Raw genomic sequence first — 20,800 nt, 5'->3', positions numbered from 1 at the left:
TTCCTCAATGCAAATGTGAGCTTCCAAACATACAAAGTGGTTCAACTGGAAATCTCAGCCTTGAGGAATCTCTCCCACCTGCAACTGTCCCTATTGACTACAGACCTCTCCCCATTTCTTGTGCCAGCAGAGAGAAGGTGAAGCCAGATTCACCCCTGCTATAATGCCATTAGGAGATATTTGTGCCAGCTGAATCCAGCTTCAGTGGAGTTACAGAGTAAATGAATCTGACCCAGAATTTTTCTTCCTACAAAGTACAACTGAGACCCTCGACATATGGATATTTCTTAAGGAAGTGATTTTCTGAGAACAATAGTGAACTTGAAGAGACTGACAATGCCTCTTTAGTGGTTTGGCTAGTAGAAGAAGGTTATCAAGTTGTCCCAGGGAAAAAAAAAGTGAACTCTGAACTAGACATGCAATTTTTGAATTGCCAGAAAACCATTGATTTAGTATCTAATCAGATCATTGTGTTTTTACTCATTCATGCTCAATTCATCAAGAAAAGCGGTTCATTAATCTAAAGAACTAGGCATAAAATTTATATATCGACTACTCTGTTTTATTGCCAAAGCCTACTGTATTATACTTCAGTTTTATGTGCGTTATAATAAAAAGCATGTGTGAATGCTCATATTTTAAAACAGTTGTGCATCCGTGTGGTTTGAGTTAATGTTTTTGAAAACATAGTCTCCACATGATGCTATCTGAAAATAGAATCTGCCTATGATAAAACTTTAACTCTTGAGATGTGCCATAATAGCATTTTGTGATAAAAAGAAATCCATTTTTGGAAAAGGGGCTTTAGCCATGTGCTCAGAAAACATTTTAAAAAAATAAAGCTTCTAAGGAGGCAGAGTAAAGACCAATTCACTGCAGTACAAAACAATCTCACCTCCACCGACGAGAAGAAATACTTTAGACACTACAGCATGTGGAAAAAATTGGCAATCCCAGCCAGGTTGAAAGGCTAGAGTGAGTACATCAATAATCAATCCTTGTATCTTACCCAAGAAGGGGAAAAAAAATATTTCAGCCCAGGTACAGGTTAACATTATTATACAGTTGCATGTGCGTACTATATACTGGGAAACTGGAAACATGCTGTTGGCAAATGGCAGAATTAATCTCTGTATTCTTCATATATAATGAATTCTGCAGTTGCAAGAGGATTATGAAACAAACGTTTGTTCCCATTTAACTGAGTCTATTTATCAACAGTAAATATCAGCAGCAGAGATAAGAATAATATCCAGTTTGTATTTTTCAGGACACCATCAGAGAACAAGACCTCCTGCAAGTAATGAAAAGACGACGAAGGTAAATGAAGCTCTAAATATTTGTGCAACATAATATTCACATTACTTACGTGCTGAAGAATAGTACTTATGTCAAATGATGGGTATTACTTTAACCATTTGTATTTCCATATTTTTTAGACTGGTTCTGTGTACTTTGAGGATGTCCTAATGCAAGAAGCAGCATGTTTACAATGCCTGGCGTCTGTCATATAAATAGAAGTGATACACCATCTTAATTTGCTTCACTGGTAACAGGTGCTACCATCTCTAGTCTTCACCAAAGGTCAGATGCAGCTTTCTTAGAAATACTGAGCTCTATTATGCTAACAGACTTAAACGCAAATGGTTTTTTCTGCTGAGGGAGAATTCTGTTTAACAATCAATGTCACAATATGGCCTATTGTTAGAACAAATTACCCAGTCCATTAATTACACAGCTATCTTTCCATCAGCTAGAAAAAAATACCCCCAATTACATACACATACTAAGCAACCTGTTGTTGCAGTACAGCCAAAATGAATGGTGATGTAAAAAACAACAGTGTAATTCCCCTGGCTCTCCTGAAGTTAAACCAGGATGCTTTTGGCCCATTTGTCAAGGAAGTCAGTGCTCGTCTTGGGTGACTGATTTTTAGTGACAATTCCTAAGTAGCTGTCATATTCTGAAGTTGCTCACCCTGCCGTCCAGGGACAAGAGGCCGGCTTGAATTAATATTTGTGTCCAAGCAGTGGGAGCCTGACTCTTGCCCTCTTGCCCTGGCGTGCAGAACCAATGCTGAACCACCATCCTGATGAGCTTGTTTGGTTGTAGCACCTAGACATTGTAGTCATGGATGTCCTTGAGTCAGGCCCCTGCTTCTCAACTATCTTTGTGTGTAAAACAAAAAAATCCTGCAACTAAGGACCAGAACCTGGAGCTTCCCCTTCCCAGGAGAGACACCTAGGCTTCTGAGTTCACACTAGATCACATCCTGAGGCTCCAGCAAGATCTAGAGGTATTACATTAATGAACTTCTTAGCAAGCCATCCATCGCACAGTGACAGAAACTCCAGTCCCTGGTGATATGTGTCAAAGCTTCAGTATGCTTCAAGTATGTTCAAAATGACACTCAGCCATACAAAACACGGTCATCTTCAGAACATTTCTGGGTAGTCACAAAAGAAATAGCTAGGACCATACATCCTTGTTTTGTTTCCAACGGTTAGACTTCATTATTCCACCCAAACAGCTGCTAAAAGGAACCCAAAGTTTCATATGGAAAGAGCAGCACAGAAAGTAGATTACAACCACTGGAAAGACTGGGGACCTCATGAAAAATGAGTGTATGGTTCCCCCTGTGACAAGATTTGAGAACTCCAGCAAAGCCTGGAAACCCTTCTGTCATGTCTGGTTACCTCCACTGCATAATATGCCCCTCAAAATATGTTCGTCTTTTGCGCAAATGGGAAATCTTTACTCCCAAGTGAATCTTGGGCAGTATCTAATGACACAGCGAAGCAAGCCCAGCACTCAACCTTCCACAGGGTGTTCAGGGCAACAGATGAACGTATCAGTGGTATGTCTGCAGGAAGAGGCACAGACAGACACACGTTCTCCTGCCCCTCAGACAAGATTCCTAGCTGAGACTCAGCACCATGCTATGTTAACTCTTCCTGACCAAGGCTGTCCTGCGTTTAACCAGCTCAGAACAGGCAGCAGGAAACTGGGCTGCCTGCATATGCCCTGAGGGATATAGCCGATATCTAACAAAGACTGCAGCCCATATCAGATCTGCAGTCACGGGACTGGAGCTTCCAAAGTGGCAATGGAGAAGCGATACCTTTGCCTGATGATTCCCACCTGGGCTCGCACTAAAAAGTCACAAGATGAAAACAAGCTACAGTATATGATGGCTCTGATGTTGTTTCCCTTTGCAACCTCTCTGGTTAAATCCTGCTCTTATGGTGTGTTGTTCACAATTATGATACAAATGACTTGTGGTATGTATTTCAGCCAATCCATTGCAACAATTACGTGAGAGGATCCACTGTTCACAGAGCACTATTATGCAGTGAGTTTGGAGACCTGTATCGCAGCACACTGCATCATACCCGAGCAGTACAAATAAGCTCCATCAAATACCTGGTTTTGTCTTGGTTAATACATCTATTCAGCAAAGCAGGGACCGTCAGGAAGATTTAAGCATACACATAAAACTAAGCATACATCTAAGAGCTTTACTGAATACATGTCCCTTGCAGCCTTGTGATAATCATGTATGTATCTTTGCAGAAACAAAATGTTAATGAGTATTCGTCAGAATCCTTTTTGCTTCACATTAAAAATACTCTTTGTGCAAGTGTTCCCAGGAGAACAAGGAAGAGAGGATGGAGACTCCACAGCTCTCCGAAGGCTTTTATACAGCATTCATCCTATTTTGTCCAACTCAATAGCGGCTTCTGCTTCAACCACAAGCATACGTCACCATCACCACTACCCCCTAAAAAGGCAGATATGGATTCACACTAAAAATGACTGTGATGAAGACAAAATTGGCTGAGTATCATCATGTAAAGATGGACAGAATAGACTGAGTGGAGACTGTAAAAGAAAAATGATGGGTGACCAAGAGTACAGGCACAGAATAAGAGCTGAAAGCCAAACCCATTTAAATAAGCCCAATGACAATCTCAGATAAAGACTGCTTTTGGGCAAGGGCTGGCTGAAAGAGGCTTGGAGTGGGAACAAAAACTGACTCTTCATGTTTTGCTTACTGCAGTGTCCAGAAGCTGGTGCATCCTCTTGGTGAAGACGTAGAATGATATCAAAGTCATTTCTGTTTCCCCTCTTACAAGCAAACAAGCTGCATGCCCCCAGTTTTGACTAACCACCTGATTTGAAAGCAGTGAGGCTCCAGAGCAGGCAGCCAGAGCGACTGTTTTCCCTCAGGGAGCAGAAGTGACATTATGCCTGAAGTTAAAGACATTGAGGCCAAAGAAAGTCTGCGTCTGGACTTTAGGTTCATGCTACATGTTAACAGGTTTCAATGCAAACCTAGGGACATATGAGTCAAGTTTTACTAGACGGTCAGTAGTGTGACACTATCCCCTGGCACTTAGCCACATCCTGGGGCTTTTCAGCTCTTCTCAGACATTTGGGTCCCGAAAGCAAACAGCAACATTTGTTAGCACTGGCTGTGGAGGCTCCCTGGGGAATGCCCTCCACCACCCTTCCCACGGTGGGCACCCTGCATTTTCCAGCTCCCACAGCCAACAGGCCTTGAGTTTCAGGCTCTGGGCTCGAATTAATGGCCACGACTTCCCAGTAATACTTCTATGACAGTCACTTGGGGAAATGCACCACCGGAGCAAACACTTCCCCAAATATTCCAAGGGCTCTGCAGCATCCCCTGACAAGCATTAAATATAGTGAAGTTTGAAAGTCAAACTGTGCCCTCAGAAAGAGCGGCCATTTTGCTGTGATAATGCCATGCAGGCAGCATCTCTCCACACCGCCTTTTTCATGCGGTCCCAGTGGTGAAGCAGGACACAGATTCCCATTATTAGCAGCTCTCCAAAGTACAAGAGACAAATTATTGCCTGGTAATAATTATTAACGAGAAGTCTTTTGTACTCTAAGATTTTTGTTTACCGCCTTGAATTGCAAAAAGATTTTGAATAATCTCCCAGCCAAAGGAGCAGAGACACAGGTACCGAGGCGGCACCAAAAAGCGCTTGTTCGAACCAGGCACAGCTCAGCTCCTAACGGCTGTCACCGTAGCACGGTGCAAGCAAAGCCACCAACCCACTTTGCACAGATCTGCTTTTCAAACACGAGGAGCCCCGGCAGTTCGAGCGCAGCCACCACTGGAGGGATTTGGCAGTGCTCTCGTTTGCTGTTTTACGTCACTCCCGAAGCCAGGGCTCGGACTTCCCAGGCCCGTCTCCTAACTGCGGGAGCGCGGTGCCCTCCCGAGCCCTCCCCACCCCTCTCTCAATGCCCTAAACTGACTGACGGAATTAGATTTGTGGAGTGAACTCAGTTGCTTTTGATCTCTATTCAAGGTGCCATCAAGGGATCTTAATAGGTAGTATCTTAGCAAATGCTTTAAGGCCTGAAACCGTCATTAAAGAAACTCCTGATTCTCACACTTGTCTGAAAGAATAGAGGAGCAAGCTGGCTTCAAATGCCAGTTGACAGATGGGAAGACATATGGACTATAGGATTGCTGATCTAAAGAGTCAGAGCCATGGTCAGGCTGAGGAAACATACATCTTTATTTTGATGTTGGCCTCAAAGGGAAGAGGTCTGAGCCAACAGAAAGGGGAAAGGGCAGAAAATATCACAAGTCTGAGGCCAGGATTGCTTTGAACTCAAGGACAAATATACTAAACGGTACCAAGTTGACAAAAAGGCTTCCTGACACTCCGTGTCTACAAATTTAGCAGTCTGACCCATATAGCTGCTTGATGCGTTTTCAGTAACGAGCCGAGTGAGGATCAGTAACACTGATGCAATCTCTTGTGGCACCCAAGAAGTTTGTCATTTCTTCCAGCGCCAGCTATTCATGGAGCCCCAGCACGGAGTGGGATGGAGGCACGTGGGGGCACTTTGGGCTAAAGCCCCCGTGATCCTCCTGCCGGTCTTTGGAGGGGCTACGGAAGTACAGGATCACCCCGTGCCACAGACCAGTGGACCCCTGCAGATCATCGCTCCTCGAGTCCTGTATTTGTTTCTGTACTGGCTCTATATGGAAAAAAGTATGACCCCATCCCAACTCATTAACATTGCGCATAGCATTTTCTGTAAAACTCCCCCTGGGACACTTAACTGTATTCCTTTCCAGCACTGAAAAAATGCTCAGGATAAAGTTTAGACATTTGGAGCCTTCTGCTGAATTTAAATGGCTGTGCGAGGAATCCATGAAACAAATGAAGGGACAGATATCCTATTTTCTTCCCAGAAAAAAGCAGGGCCTTTTAGTTCACTGTCTTTCTTCATGTCGTCTTTTTATCACAAGTGTGCACTGATGAAACTACTTTAATGCAGTCTGTTCCAAGAGATTAAATTGAATGTCTGCGTAGAGTTTCAGGGCTCAGCAGCATAGCATGGCAGCTTCGTTTCACATCTCCGGGACACTGGGCAGGCATAAAAATAATTGCAGACTCAGAAACGATCAAGGAATGTATCCCGGCTGCAACAGATGCTGTATTAAAAGGAAAGACAAAAGCCAAAGTGCATAATGAATTTTAAAAGATTTCTTTATCAAACATGTCATTTGTTTGAAGGACTGAATTGCTGGCATCAGATGTGGCAGATCAGCTTGTTACCAAAGTGAAACATGAGGACTGCTACGCAATGGCAATTGATGAGTCAATTGAAATCACTGATGTTGCTCAAATGCTCATCTTCATTTAATATGTCAATGGTCAGAAGTTAACCAGAGACCTTCTGTTTTTGTCGCCACAGAAGCAAACCAAAGGCTACAAAATACGGTGTGCTAGCACTGAACCTCAGAGGCCCTAATATACTTAATGGGAGCTGACGCTCCAGCTACAGTTGTCTGTGAAAAATAATTTCTGACAAACCCCTAACAACTGAACTCAGGCTCGTGAGCATCAGTGCCTTGTCCATCAAACCGTACTCTGAGATGCATTAAAAGCAAGATATTAAAATGGCATTAGATTACCCAGAAACACAGTCGTCTGTCTAAAGCTGACACCTATTCCTTGTGCTGATTATTTCAGCTTTCTCTTTATGGGAATGTTGTTGAAGGGAACAGTTTGCTAAGTATTCGGGCGGTTTGTTGATCGATAAAAATACAAATAATGCTTGGTAAAAATAGAGAAAGCTATTTTAAAAACTTCCCCCCTCCAAAACAAAACCAAAACAAAGCAAAAAAAAAACCCCCCAACCAAAACCAAAGATATTTCCTCCATCCTTCCTAGCCATTTCTAGGTTACCTGGACAGGATTTCTTAGTCTTGATACAACAAGCCTAAATAATCTTGTTGAAAAACCTTTAAGAGGTTGAATTTTCATACTTTAGAAACCCAGAGCGAGAAAGCAGAAAGGGTGACTTCATACAAGCCAATTTTCAACAGAAGCACCCATCTGGATTTCTCACTAGAGGAAATAGCAAACTGACCGATAGAGCGTAAAATCTCTCTCAGGATCTTCGGGACATATTTTGAAGATTTTACTGCAGAGGCAAGTCTTCTCTGAGCTTGGTAAATAAGCCTCTGGCTAAACTTGCTGAGAACATGCAGGCAGACTTAACTAGTCGGGAAAAGCTTTCAGCGTGGTTTGCTCTACGAGCTGCACTGCTACTGCTTTTTTCTGCCCCGACATTTTCATCTCCCCTGCCGTTGGAGGCAGATGGGAGCGAGAGGTGAGCAGCCCGGGGGTCTCCCGCTGGCGCCCACCGGGCCGACCCGACAGTGGGAGACATCGCTCAGTGCCTAACGAGACGGAGAGGAGGCCCCATGCCTCTGCCCACGACCAGCGTGCAGCCTCAATCCAGCTGCAGCACGATGCCTAGTAAATGCTCTGGGATTTGTTAAAAATGAGGCTTTTCTAATACGCTGAAGATGACAGACCTCAAGTTGTCATATATTAAAATGGTGCGTACATTCCTTCCTCCGAGTAACCAATAATGGGACCAAAATCCTTGCCAACTCCGGTCTGTCCCTCCTGCCAAGGATTGTTTGAGCTCGGCTCATCCCGAGTGCCCCCATTGGGATCCAGATATAGATTAACACAGTTTTGAAATACACAAGGGCCACAATCATGCAAGGCTTGATCCAACCCAGACTGGAGTCCATGGAAAGGTCTGCATTGACGTAAGCGGACAGAGAGCAGCACCATCGCGCCTGCTGCTGAGAAACCAGCCCCGGTCCCTCCGTCGCGGCAGGACCCGGGCTGTGGCCTCCAAGAACAGAGGGGAGCGGGAGCCGTGGGGGAGAAGGAGGGCGACAGCAGCTCCCCGAGGGTCCCGAGGCCGGTGGGCACCAAGCCGCCTGCAGGAAGCCAGCCCGCTCCTTCCCCCTCGCAGCTCAGGTCCGGATTGCCAACGGGCTCCGGCACCGGCCACGTCCCACCGCCCCGGCACGGGACCGGCGCCGGCGATGCCCGCGCGCTGCGCCCGGCCGACGGCCACGTACAGCTTTATCGCGGGAGCCAAAACTTGCGTAGCACCACAGGCTGCTTCCCACAGGGCAAATCCCGCGCACGTCTCCAGAGACTCACGCACTTTTGTGGGGGCTCTGCCTGAACAGCCTGCAAATGCAAAAGGCTCAGCTGGATGTATTCACACACAGGGACAAGGAGCAGCTCCTCGCTGCTGCACCAGCCTCGCCGCCTTTCACTCCCCTATTCCTCCTTCGCCAACCCACATCTCTTTTGTTCCTCCTTATCCCATTCCCACGTTTTTGTGCTGCCCTCCCAGGCATCCCCTGCGCTACCCGACAGCCTGCCCTTCCACACTCTTCTCCAAGTTTACTTCTCAGCCATCATTGCTTTGGGATTTGCTGCAGTCACAGGACCAAGAATCGAAATGGGGAATTACCAGCCTTGGGGCCCTCTCCCTTTTACAGTCTCTGGTACTGGTATAGTGCTAGCAGGAGACAGTACCAAGCCAAGGGGGGCAGCATTCATGCATGCGCTAGCCCCCAGCTTGGGGCCTTCTACTCTATCACAGCAATAAAAAACTGCCCATTCAAGTCCTTTGTCTTAAAGATTTCCATCCTGGCTACAGCAAGTGCAGATTTATTGGTGGGAGCGACTGCAGGAGGAATAGTAAACAGCACGCGCGTGTGTGCCTATGTGCCAGCGCGTGGGATGCCGTGCCTCTACCGAGCGCAGCAGAAACTCACGACAGTCCAGATTAAATATGTGACTAATATAAAACGGGTTTCCCGGTGCATTAAAAAAAAAAAAAAAAAAAAATCATTTGGCATCTTCTTTCATGACATACGCGGCGCAGTCAGAGTGTCGTGGGGATGCACTGATGAGGGAGAACCAAAGCCAAGAGAGACGGCTGACTACGCTGGATCCGAGGAATCGGACACCTGCCTTATTATGAACAGTGATGCACAGCGTGGCCTCTGCTTTCTTACAGGCCTCCACTCACGCAAGCTAAATTGCACAACCTGTATTCGCTGCTGCCTGCTACCGTCCTATTTAAAGGCGCAGCCTCACACCCACCGCGAGAGCCCGGCCAAGGCTCTCCCAAGACCCCGGGCTTCCCACCCCAAACTTCCTCCTGCAGCCTCCCAACCCTTCCACGGAGGCACACAGAACGCTTCAACACTTGTTGACACTTCAAAATAATACGTTAATAACGATAAAATCAGCAGCCGCATCTTTCGTTGACTTCTGTAGGAATTTAGCTGGAGAAAGGATGGCAGGACACAACTCCAAGCACGCTGAGTGACATCTTATATTTTCCAAACCGTCCTCAGATTTTTCATAACATCTAGCAAGCAAGTTGCTGACAGAAGCAGGATGGTTGCCTGTTTGTTGGGCAAGAATACTTTGCGATTCAGTAGAATACCAAATTTGGTAGAATGTCTTCCACTTTGGTAGAAGATATTACAAACAACTGTGCATTTTAACACGTTTTCGCATTACGCATCATTCATTCTGGGGAGGGGGTGGTGATCATTTTCTGCAGACAGCTAGCAATGTTTCCAAGAATGAAAATGTTCATCGAAAGATAATGAAAACCAGACATTTAGTAACATTTTCATTTTGCATGTTTAAATATTTATAACTATGTTCATAAAACCACATGTTTGCTCTCCTAATGCTCTAGTGATTGTGTTTATGAAATGCAGTATTTCTCCGATGCCCCTTCCTTGCGTCAGCTTCTCTGCCGGGCACGATTTACTCGCGCTGCGGCACTGATGACTAGCTTTTATGTAAAAGACTGTCCGAGATTAAGAACAGAAAATTACTGAAAAGAAGTAAACATATTTTCAGGACATTAATGTTTCACTGATGCATATGTGATTTTAAACTTTGTAGGGGGCATTTATGCTGACTTAATTCTTTCACTGCAATTTACTGTCAATCTGGAAGGAAACTATTTCTTAACCTACGGCAAAACAATGAAATCTAGAAATATAAGCGTGATAAAACTAAGATGCTGATATAAACTATTGTTCTCTCTAGAACACTTTTTTTTTTTCCCCTAGCTTGCATGAAAATTAAATGACAACAAAGAATTTTGCTTTAATACTGCGGTTGCTCGAGTTTGTGCTATAAATTTCTAAAAAGCGGATCAAGTGGCCACAGCCTGAAGTTGGGACTATTACACTTAGCAGACCCAGATGTGAGCCCTCTATATTCTTCTCCGTTGCTCTGATTACAGACATCATGATATAGCTTACATGGTCCGTTCTGGTGTATTAAACATACAGAGAAACCATGGCTGCAAGGCAAGGCTTGCAGAACTCAGCCGTACAGTTAGGGACCCAGTGCAGGACCCAGTTAGCTCTTTATCACATCATAATTCTTAAAATGTCCCATGTCAGCTTGTAATTTCAAAAAGGAACTAATGAGTATGCAGGCCTTTTTAAAATTTTTTTTCCCTTTTTTTTTTCCTTTTTTTTTTTTTTTAAACGTTTCCAACCTGAGATTTTGGAAAGGGTCAGGGAACTCCTCTGAAATCAAGTCCTCAGCAACATAAAGTGAGCACCAACAGAGCTTTTTTATTTTAATCTCAGCCCAACATCCTCCCGAAGGTACAGGGAGTATCTTCAAGGCGCAGTTTCAACTCCTTTGGTCCTTTGCCTGCCTTCTCCTTCCGCATCAGCAAAGAACAAAAAGGAAACAGAAAAAAAAGTAGCAGATTGCAACATCACATTGGTATCCCATTTTAAAAACAAAATGAGTGGTGCTAAGCCATTAAAGTAAGTCACTCCACTTTTACTGCATTATTTTAAAATACTTCTGCAGGCCAAGATTAAAAATTAAATATATATTTTACTGCTGCAGCGTTAGCAATTCTTACAATATTATCAATAGCCTCATTTTAAAAAATATAAGTCAAGCTCCAGAATCAGGCAATTACATGAAAACTCGAGCTCCACTTTAAAACACAGGTATGTGCCCCTTTGGCCTTATAGCTGTCACCAGAAAAAAAAAAAGGGGCAAAATAAAAATCCAGCCAGTGAGGCTCACAGCACTGAAAAAAATAGGAGAAAGGGGAAAAAAAAATAATTTATCCACTTTCTTTTTCTTTCTGAATCTTGTCAAATTAAGCAAGTCCATTTCAAGGGTGCCTGGAATGTGATTTTTAAATATTTATGATTGACAGTTTCAGCAAGTTCCTGCAGCATCTTCTTTCTAGTAAAAATAAATATTATGGGAAAAACAAGTATTCTGGGGAACATCTGCCTCCCTCAGCACCAGGAGTCCTTGCACCAGTGAGCAATCAGAGTCCAGTTCTTGCAAAATCTGCATGCATCAGAGGAACTCTAGTCACATAACCTGCTGCACAGAGATTTTTCTCTTAATTAAAGATAGTATTTGAGTCCAAATTCAGACTTTTCCTACAGTTAAGACAGAATTTCTCTCACCGGTCTCAACACAAGTTTTACTTTTTTCTTGAGTTTATCGATAATTACTGAGAAGCTCAAGTCCATGGATTTAATAGGATGCTAAATGCAAACAAAAGAAATGTTTATTTTCAGTAAGAACACAGTGAAGTGGTGGAAACCTTAAATTCAACTGCATTCTACTAATACAGGTAAAAAAAACAAACATGAAACAAACGAAAATAAGGAAAAAGGCAAACAGAAAGAACAACATCATCTTCTTGCCCAAAACAGTAAAAGAATTATGCTATGTAAGCTACGGAAAGCGGCAAAAATACTTGTAAAAAAATCCAAACCAAACACAAGATTTTGCACTGGAATAATGTCTTAGTGAAACTGGGAGGAATTTAAAGAAGAGATAAGTAGGTAATTTTATTTAAAGCAAATCCTATATGCTGATTCACTGCCTCTCGAGCCTTTCTGGCTGTAGCTGTATTTTCCAAAGGGTTTATTCTCTGTGGCATACAAATGCAGCAAGCCCATGGCTAGCAGAAACCAAAATCCCGACGTTTTCTACCCTGCTGTGACCCTGCCAGCTAAAGGCCACGTCCCGGTCTGTGAATAAAGCACAACACTCATTTCTGCTCCCAAACCCCACCGCGCTCCCTCTGAAGCACAGGGAGCGGTGACAGCCCCGCACCTGCCTGGGCACAGCCCTCCGCGCAGGCTGCAGAGCAAAACACCTTTTTTTTTCCCCCCATACCAAACTCTGCCGATGTTCCACTTTTTTCCTGCCCACAGACCAGTTTCTGCCCAAACATCGGAGACAGAGACGCTGGAAGCCAGGTACGGCGCAGCCTCCTCAAAAGCTGCGGGATCTCTGCCCAGCCCCTTGCTCCACCATGCCAAGCACCCAAAAAAACCCGCCCAAGAGCCATTTTGTGTCTCTGGAAATACCACAGGCCCAAATCGGGCTTATAGGACGCTCTGAAAAAGGACAAAAACCATGGGAATAGCCCTATTCTGCATGTATCCTTTATGCTCCTCGGCCATTAAGCCTCTCCAGCTTCCCCAGCCTCTTTCCAGCCAGCAGGACCACTGGTGACTTTTCCCCTCTCCGAGTTTCCCGGCTGTCCCAGGTCAGGCTACCTTGCCCAGCACACACGGGAACAAATCCCCAACGTGCGGCCTGGGTCTCCCTCGAAAGGAACTTCGCGTATCGCCCATTCAACCATTTCAAAGTCGAGCTTTGAAAATTTCAAAGCTGCCACTATTGAACAAGTTGCCAAAACAAAATCATTCAGCTAAACTCTTTTTTCCCCCCTGCCCTTTTTATTAAAGTTTCTTTTCACACAAACATTTGAAATGGAGAAACATTACCAAAGCATCAGCTAAAAGAAAACCTAAGCAGCACGCAACCTTCTTCACTGAGAATAAAAATTAGCATCTTAATATTAAAATATATCTGCGCCTCTTTAGACAACTGCCTCCCCCGGTTTCTGCAGAGGGTTTTTCCGCAGCTAGTACAGAACAGATGTCTGTAAAGCCATCCTAAACCGTCTCCTACCAAGTCTGCAGGGCAGGTCCTTGCTTTGCCATTCTCACTCACCAGCATAAGCTCTTACACAAGCTTTTTTACTGCCTGCAGTTATGTTCAGGTAAGCAGGCACTTGCAAGACGTAGATTGTATTTTTAACCCATACAAACGGCATAGCAAGGTTAACCAAATGTCTTAGTTCAGGGGATGTACAGATTAGCCAGTACGATACAAATTATTTCCTTCTGCACGCTCCACAATAAAATTAGATTTCTGCAAAGAACTTAAGGCTCTCTCTAGAGTTTTACCTCTCCAAAACAAGAGTGCATCTCTGCAGAGATATTTTCCATACTGTTTGATCATACTAGCAGCATAAATAACAGGGATGGTTTATCAAACGGTCACGAAAGTTAGGCTCAGCTAAAAGAGCTGCTGTTAGTGTGTGGTGCTTTTAATCTGGGAATGAACATTATATTGAAAAAAAAACGCAAACACACAATACTACACCCTATCCACTACTTCGGAGCTCTACAGCCGACAGAGTTACTATAGGAACTTAATTCCTGGTGCCGTAGCAGCGAGACACTTGAACACAACCTCATCAAATGCCTTCAGGACTCTGCCTTCACACTGTGTGCAGCCACTAGCTGCTAATGGCACGCACAAAGCTTGAAAAAAAAAAAAATTATTTTCATAGGATTACACCAGACACAGAGACAGATATGCAAAAACAATGACACCAAAGGAATCAAAATATTCATGGCTCATAAAGCGTGGTAGAGAAGGAATGGCTCCAGCTGATCGCCTGCCTCTGCTTAGATTCTTTATAGCACAATGAATCAACATTACCCCTTTTAGAAAACCATTCCGAGTTCTGTTTATCTGGGGACAAATCCACCTAATCCCGCTCATACAAGCAAGCACAGCAACTTCAAGGGAGCTGCCAGTCTGGGAGAGGACAGCAGAATACGGCCCCTTTTTGTGAACAGTCCCGGGACTCTTCTGGGGTGCGACACAAGACCCGTGGTTAATGACACACTAAAAGCTGAGCTAACATGGCACCTGCTCTGCCAGCGCTGTCCTGCCCCGGCCAGCTCTCTAACGCTTTCGCCCGAGCTGCGAGCACAGGGAATGCCCGCGGGTCCTCGCTGCCAGGCTCTGGCATTGAAAATCATGAGCTGTCTCACCCCGACTCACAAAACCAGCCGAAGAAATCTGGAAAAAAGGCAGGGTCTTTCCTGTTCTCCGCATCTCCCTGCAACCAGCAAGGGCGAAGAACAGAGCCTTTTTGCTTCTTTTTACAGAAGAACCCTTCTTATTTGTCCATGAGAGCTGAGGACTCGGCAGCAGGGTGAGACAGCTCTTCCCTGGCCTTCACCCCCGAGGTCTCGGGGCCAGCAGCAGCTGGGGGGGGCAGAGGCACTGCACAGACAGCAGCACCCCCCAGCGCGGCGTGCCGTGCTCAGGGGACACGGCCCCTCCTGCCCCACCTCATGGTGCTGGGGCTGATCCCTGGGCTCTGCAAGCGTTTCACAGCCAAATGGGTCCCCAGACCTTTCGGCACCCATTCCTCCATCCCAAACCATACACACGCACACACCGGCTGCCACTGCCTCATCCACGCACCATTTGGGGGGCGAGGGGAGGGAGGCTGCAGAGTGGCCAAGGGGGGCCTCCGACCTCGGCGGGGTGCGGACAACAGTTTGTTCCCCCCTTCCCCATACTGGGCACGAGCACTGGCTGGATGGGAAGGCCCCAGGGTGGGGGACGGGCTGGCTACCCAGGGGAAGCCAAATGATCCAGGATGCTGGTTTGAAGTCCTAGCTATAAAAATGGCTGGGGCTGTGCTGCCAGCCCAAGGAAGCAACTGCGGGGACAAGCAGGAGGACAGGCATGCCAGCACGGCCCGAGGGCCCCGGGCACCAGCCGGAGCCGCTGCGGGGTCGGGAAGGGCCCCCGCACCCAGCCCCCCCCGGGGCTGCTCCCCCGGGACCCAGAGATGCTGCATCCTCCCGGCCGCACCCGGACGGGGCTCCCCAAGGCGGACAACCCCAGTCACAGCAGAGCCCCCTCCGCTCTGGGCCGGCGTTTTGGGGACCGACAGCAGCAGACGTCCCGGGGTGCTCCGCCGTCCAGCCCTACGCACCCGCGGAGCCCTGCGCACCCCACGCCTCCCCAGGTCCGAGCAAAGCAGTAAGGAAACCGAGCCTACCGGCACACTTCCAAGCCTGGCGCGGTCCGGAGTGACGCAGACACGACCCAGGTGGGTGTCCGAGGAAAAACCGACGGCCCCGGGCAGCTCCGCTCCTCCTCGCCCGCTGGGGTGCCCGGGAAGGGCCCGGGTCGGCAGCACTCGGTGTCCAGCCCCCAGGCTCGGCTCTGCGCACAGCGAGAGAAAGACTTCACAGCATAAAAGAAGCGGACATCCACGTCTGGCCGGGGCACCAGGAAGGGAACTATTTTAAGGGGCCAGGCTGGGCAGTGATGAGCTGCACCGGCCTTGGTGTTGGGGTTTTTTTTATTCAGATGGGCAGCGCAGAGGCTGCGATCCACCTTTCTCCCATCTTTTTCTGCCCGATGGAGTTTTTGTTTTTTGTTTTTTTTTTTTTTTGGAAAGGAGGAGAGGCTAGATTTGTTTAAACTTCATTTTTAAAGCATGCAAGGTTTCCTTCACAGGTTGCTCACCCGAGCGGACCCTGTGGCAGGCTGGAGGGGACGAGCCGCCCCATCCTCCCACAGTGCCCCATGTCAAGTTCAAGACGGGACCGTCTGGGGTCTCTCCCAGTCAGCGGAGGTACGGAGCCCGTGGTGCGGGTCCCTGCCTCCCCTGCCGGAGCTGGGGTTAGCCCGCCGTAACGTCCCTTTGGTCAGAGGATGCGGCTGCGGAGCCGCACGCCCGAGCTGGCCACGCTGGAGGGGGGAGCACCGGCCACGCTCCGCCAGGGCAGGAGGCCATCTGCATCCCCACCGGAGCTCCGGCTGGCCCGCCGGTCTCCCGGGGCACGGAGGTTTGCCGGGGGGGGGGGCAGAGGGGGGGGGGGTGTGTGTGCTGTTTCCACCATCACTCTGGCTGCTCGGGGCTCCTGGGCAGCGCCGGAGGTGAAGTTTCTCGGGCGAGACATCTCTGCTCGACCCCTTTTCTCTCCTGAGGACGGGGAGGCTTTTCCGCAGCCTAGTTAGAAATAAAGAAAAAAAAAAAAACAAACCAAAAAAACCCCACCAAACCCAAAAAACCCAAACAGACGATAACGGAGAAAGTCCGGCGTGCCACAAAGTCACCCCAGGGTCCCCCCAGCAAGCAGCCCGGTGCTGCACGGCTTGCTCGGCCCCCGCACGCACCCCCCGCGATGCATGCAAGGGGCGCCGGGCGCTGCGCAGCCCCGGCCCGGTACTCACCGTCGGGGCCTCCCCGTCGAGGCGGTCCCGCCGCCCCCGGCGCTCCTCTCCCTCGGGCTCCGTCCGTCCGTGCGCTCGGGAGGGAGCGAAGCCGTTGGGCGGGGACAAAGGGACCGGAGAAAAGGCAGCAGCGAGGAGGAGGGCTTCACCCGGCATCGCCAGCCCGAAAACAACGGGCCGGCCCCGGCGGCAGCGCCGAACCGGGTCCGCGACGGCACCCGCCGCCGCCCCATCCCCCGGCGGAGGTCAAAAACGGCTCTTTCCAAAACAATAAACTTTTAATGCTAAAGCAGTTATAACCAAAAGCTGTACAGAGTTGGATTTTTTTTTGTTGTTGTTTGTATTTTTTTTTTTGTTAGAAAACAATTTTTTCTCCCCCATAAATATTGTTCAGTTCCCGGCACTTTGTATCAATAATTAAATTACGAACGATAAATATGGCATCATGGATATGTATTTACAAAAAAAGTTATTACAAAAAGGCAACTGTTATACTAAACGTCACAATCTGGGTAGAATAAACACCACATCCTCATCCTGAAAAATACTGACCGACCCCATCAGACGAGAATACATTCACAAGTGTAATGCTTGGAGAGAGAGAAGGAGAAAGAGGAGGAGAGCAGAGAAAGAAGCAGCAGGAGAGCTAGAGAGGAAAGTTCAAGACATAACAGGACTTTGGCACGGTTTAAGACTGTAAGTTTAAACAATCACCACTAAGGCGAAGGAGAATTTTCATCCTCATGTCAACATCCCACCGAAAGAAGGAAAACCAAAACAAATTAAAAATAAAAAAAAAGTGGGGAATCGGAGGAAGAGGGACTGGGGCAGGGAAGAAAAAAAAAAACATCAAAGAAACGACTGCAACTGCAAAAAATGACAAAAAAAAAAAAAAAAAAAAAGAAATCCAATCCTGAGAAAAGGACATGGCTAGTCCAGCGTCTGGGCTTGCAAAAAATAGTAATAATTATAATATAATAATAAAAGACCCCCCCCCCTCCGGATCCTGGCAGTTAACTAGGTGTAGCCCTATGCGGTCGTCGGTGTGGAAAACTCCCTTTCCATGGGAGCGAGCTGCAGTTGGTTTGGTTTGTCCTTTTTTTTTTTTTTCCTTGTTCCCAACACATTTGGTCCAGTCTCTGGCCGGGCAGCAGCTGCCTTCACACATACCACTCATTAAAATTGGGGGGCAGTCCAGGGTTGTGGCCGGGGTTACTCTGAAGGGCGGCCGGCGGCGTTTTAGTGGAGTCCTTACTGCCGGCGGAGCCCACCGCAGGGGGGGTGGAGGACTCGTACCCCGAACTGGCTGCAGGGGAAGAGTCCGACCCCTGGGATTCGTGCACCTAAAACCAAGAGGCAGAGATGGGAACGAGCTCGGGGTCCCCGCCACCCCACTGAGCCGGGTCGGGATGCGCCCCCAGGCAGGAGGGACACTGGGGTCCAAGCAGGCGGTTCGCGCCTTGCCGGCCACCCCGAGCGCCGGCAGCAAATGCCTGCCTCGGCTCCCGGCCACTTCGCTGCAGCATCCCGGTGTGTGTGTGGGGCTGCAGCATCCCGGTGTGGGGTGTGGGGGGCTGCAGCCACAAGCCAGGTTGCATTTACACAGCCCCCCGCCCCAGCACCGAGCCACGCTCTGGAAACCGGGCAGCACTCGCACCGGTGGGAGCACAAAAAGAAACTACGCCATTTCCCCAGGCTGTGCTCCAGCCACGGCCTAGACACCGGGGAACCGCTCGGGCCATGCCGGGAGCGTGGAGCGCTGCGGCAGGCACCGCTCAGCTCTGCCCTGCCCCGGGAAGACGAGCCCTGAGCACGCCAGCGGCTGAGCATCCCTGCTCAGGGAGGAAAGGGCTGGAGCGCAGGGGTGATTACCTTCATGTGTTTCCTAAGTGAGCTGGGGTGGGTGTAGGATTTGTCGCACACCTTGCAGATGTAGGGCTTGTCCGAGGTGTGGACGTGCATGTGTTTCTTCCTGTCGCTGCTGTTGGCGAAGCGCCTGTCGCAGCCCTCAAACTCGCACTTGAAGGGCTTCTCACCTGTGAAATTCAGAGAGGGTGAAGGAGGGCCGGTCCCCTCTCCATCCCCTGCCTCCTCCCAGGACAACCTCTGCCCCGCTCGCCCCACCTTGGGGATGGGATGCACGAGCACCACAGAAAACGAAGAAGGCGAAGACGGGCAGCGGGGTTTGTTACATGTCGCATAAATTCAGGTCAGCCTTTATTACTTTTAATTCACCTCCTGCCAGGCCCGCGCTGGGCTCCGGCGGGGACGGCGGCCGGGCGAGCCCAGAGAGGGAGAAGACCCGAGATAAATTCAGCGGCTCGGACAGTTTTACAAGACGTACTCGAGGATACAAGCCAAAATAACGTTTGCTTCCTGCCTCCCCCCCCCCCTCTTCCCTCCACCCGCGCGGAGGGCTGAAGGGAAGCCGGGGCTGCAAATAAAAACACTTCGACAAATATATCGCTGATTTAATTAGGAGACACGCCAATCGGGCCTAAAAATAAAATAAAAAGGAGCGGAAGTCACCGAAAACGAGATTTCATCAGCATTTCCCCGGTTCCCTCCGCAGAGGCGCGCAGGGGGCCGAGAGCGGCCGCAGCGCCCGCGCACCCGTCCGCGCAGCCCCGCGGGAGGCGTGTGCCCCCCCCCGGGGGTGGCGGTGCGTGTGTGTGCCTGGGGGTGTCTGTGGGGTGCGTGTCACGGGCCTTACCTGTGTGCGTCCGCTTGTGAATCTTGAGGTTTTCGGAGCGGGCAAAGATCTTGCCGCAGCCCGGGAAGGGGCAGGGGAAGGGCTTCTCCCCCGTGTGCACCCGAATGTGGTTCACCAGTTTGTATTTCGCCTTGAAGGACTTGCCTTCCCGCGGACACTCGTCCCAGTAGCAGATGTGGTTGTTCTGCTCCGGCCCCCCGACGTGCTCCATGGTGACGTGGGTCACCAGTTCGTGCATGGTGCTGAAAGTCCTGTCGCAGCTCTTCTTGGGCCGGCTGAGCTGGCTCTCGTCGAGCCACTTGCAGGACAACTCTTGCTTGATGGGCTGCCGCATGTACCGAAAGAAAGCCCCGGGGCCGTGGTGGTGATGGTGGTGGTGGTGGGCCGCCACGTTCATGCCCATATTCACGTTCATGTGGTTGTAGTTGTGGAACTGGGCGCCGGCGTAAGGGTCCGTGCGGGGGCTGGAGACGGCCCGGTACGGGTCCGGTCGCCCGAAGAGGTCCCCGCGCAGCCCCAGGTGCATCTGCCCGTTGTCCACATGCCCGTTGGGGGACGTGTGGCTCGGGCTCTGCTCGTGGAGCCCCGGGAAGAGCAGGTAGCCCGGGGTGTCCGGGATGCCGCCGGGGCCGTGCAAGCCGCCGGGGGAGCCGCCGAAAAGCCCGTGTTGCGCCGTGCCGGAGGCGGCGTCCGCGATGCCGGAGCCGCGGTTGCGGAACAGAAAGTCGCGGGTGGAGTTGAAGGCGGCGGCCCCGCCGTAGGAGGGCACCTGGCCGGCGTGGTGGTGGTGATGGTGGTGGTGGCCCAGGGCGCTGGCGTAGCCCGGCGCCTGCGGCGTGAACGCCGAGCTCTGCCCGGCGGCGAGGTCGTGCGGGGCCGCGTTCAGCTTGAAGGCGGCGGCGGCGGCGTGCGAGGAGTCCCCGAAGGGGCCCAGCCCCATGCCGGCGGCGGCGGCGGCGTCGCGGCCCGGCATCTCGTGGTGGCGGGGCGCCGCGAAGCCGCCCACCCCCAGCGCCGGGAACTGCGGCCCGCCGTCCAGCAGCATCGTCATGGGCGCGGGGCCGTCGGCGCGGCTGCAGCCTGCCCCCCGGCCCCCCTCCTCCCCCCCCCCCAAAAGTACAAAACCACCCCAAAAAAGCACCCCCCCGCACACGCACCCCTACCCCCCCCCCGCGGGCAGGCGCGACCCCGGGGCCGCGGGCGGGCACCGAGGCGAGCACCCCCCGTCCGGCACCAAAACAAACCAAAAAAGAAAAGGCAAAAAAAAAAAACAAACCCCACCAAAACCAACCAGTCCCAAAAAACCACCCGCCCCCCTCCCACCCCCCCTCCC

General features: G+C 49.6%; 1 protein-coding gene across 1 annotated transcript; it reads right to left on the bottom strand.

The window, feature by feature from the left end:
* Positions 1–17,856: 17,856 nt before the first annotated feature.
* On the bottom strand, positions 17,857–20,546 carry ZIC3 (Zic family member 3). The gene is made up of 3 exons (XM_052813500.1): positions 19,468–20,546; positions 18,627–18,790; positions 17,857–18,097 (listed from the first exon to the last, which is right to left on the bottom strand). The coding sequence occupies exons 1-3, from the start codon at positions 20,516–20,518 to the stop codon at positions 17,915–17,917; spliced, it is 1,398 nt and encodes a 465-aa protein (XP_052669460.1). The 5' UTR covers positions 20,519–20,546; the 3' UTR covers positions 17,857–17,914.
* Positions 20,547–20,800: the final 254 nt, after the last annotated feature.

This window comes from Harpia harpyja, chromosome 18 (genome assembly GCF_026419915.1).
Source record: "Harpia harpyja isolate bHarHar1 chromosome 18, bHarHar1 primary haplotype, whole genome shotgun sequence".
NCBI classification, from domain to species: Eukaryota; Metazoa; Chordata; class Aves; order Accipitriformes; family Accipitridae; genus Harpia; species Harpia harpyja.
This window is presented reverse-complemented; position numbering and strand designations above follow the sequence as displayed.

What these genes read in the sequence shown, in the direction of transcription:
- ZIC3 (XM_052813500.1), bottom strand. Translation starts at nt 20,518, where the DNA reads ATGACGATGCTGCTGGACGGCGGGCCGCAGTTCCCGGCGCTGGGGGTG. An exon ending in TCACAAGCGGACGCACACAG is followed by an intron (nt 18,791 to 19,467) that starts GTAAGGCCCGTG and finishes TGAATTTCACAG; the next exon opens with GTGAGAAGCCCTTCAAGTGC. An exon ending in CACTTAGGAAACACATGAAG is followed by an intron (nt 18,098 to 18,626) that starts GTAATCACCCCT and finishes TCTTGGTTTTAG; the next exon opens with GTGCACGAATCCCAGGGGTC.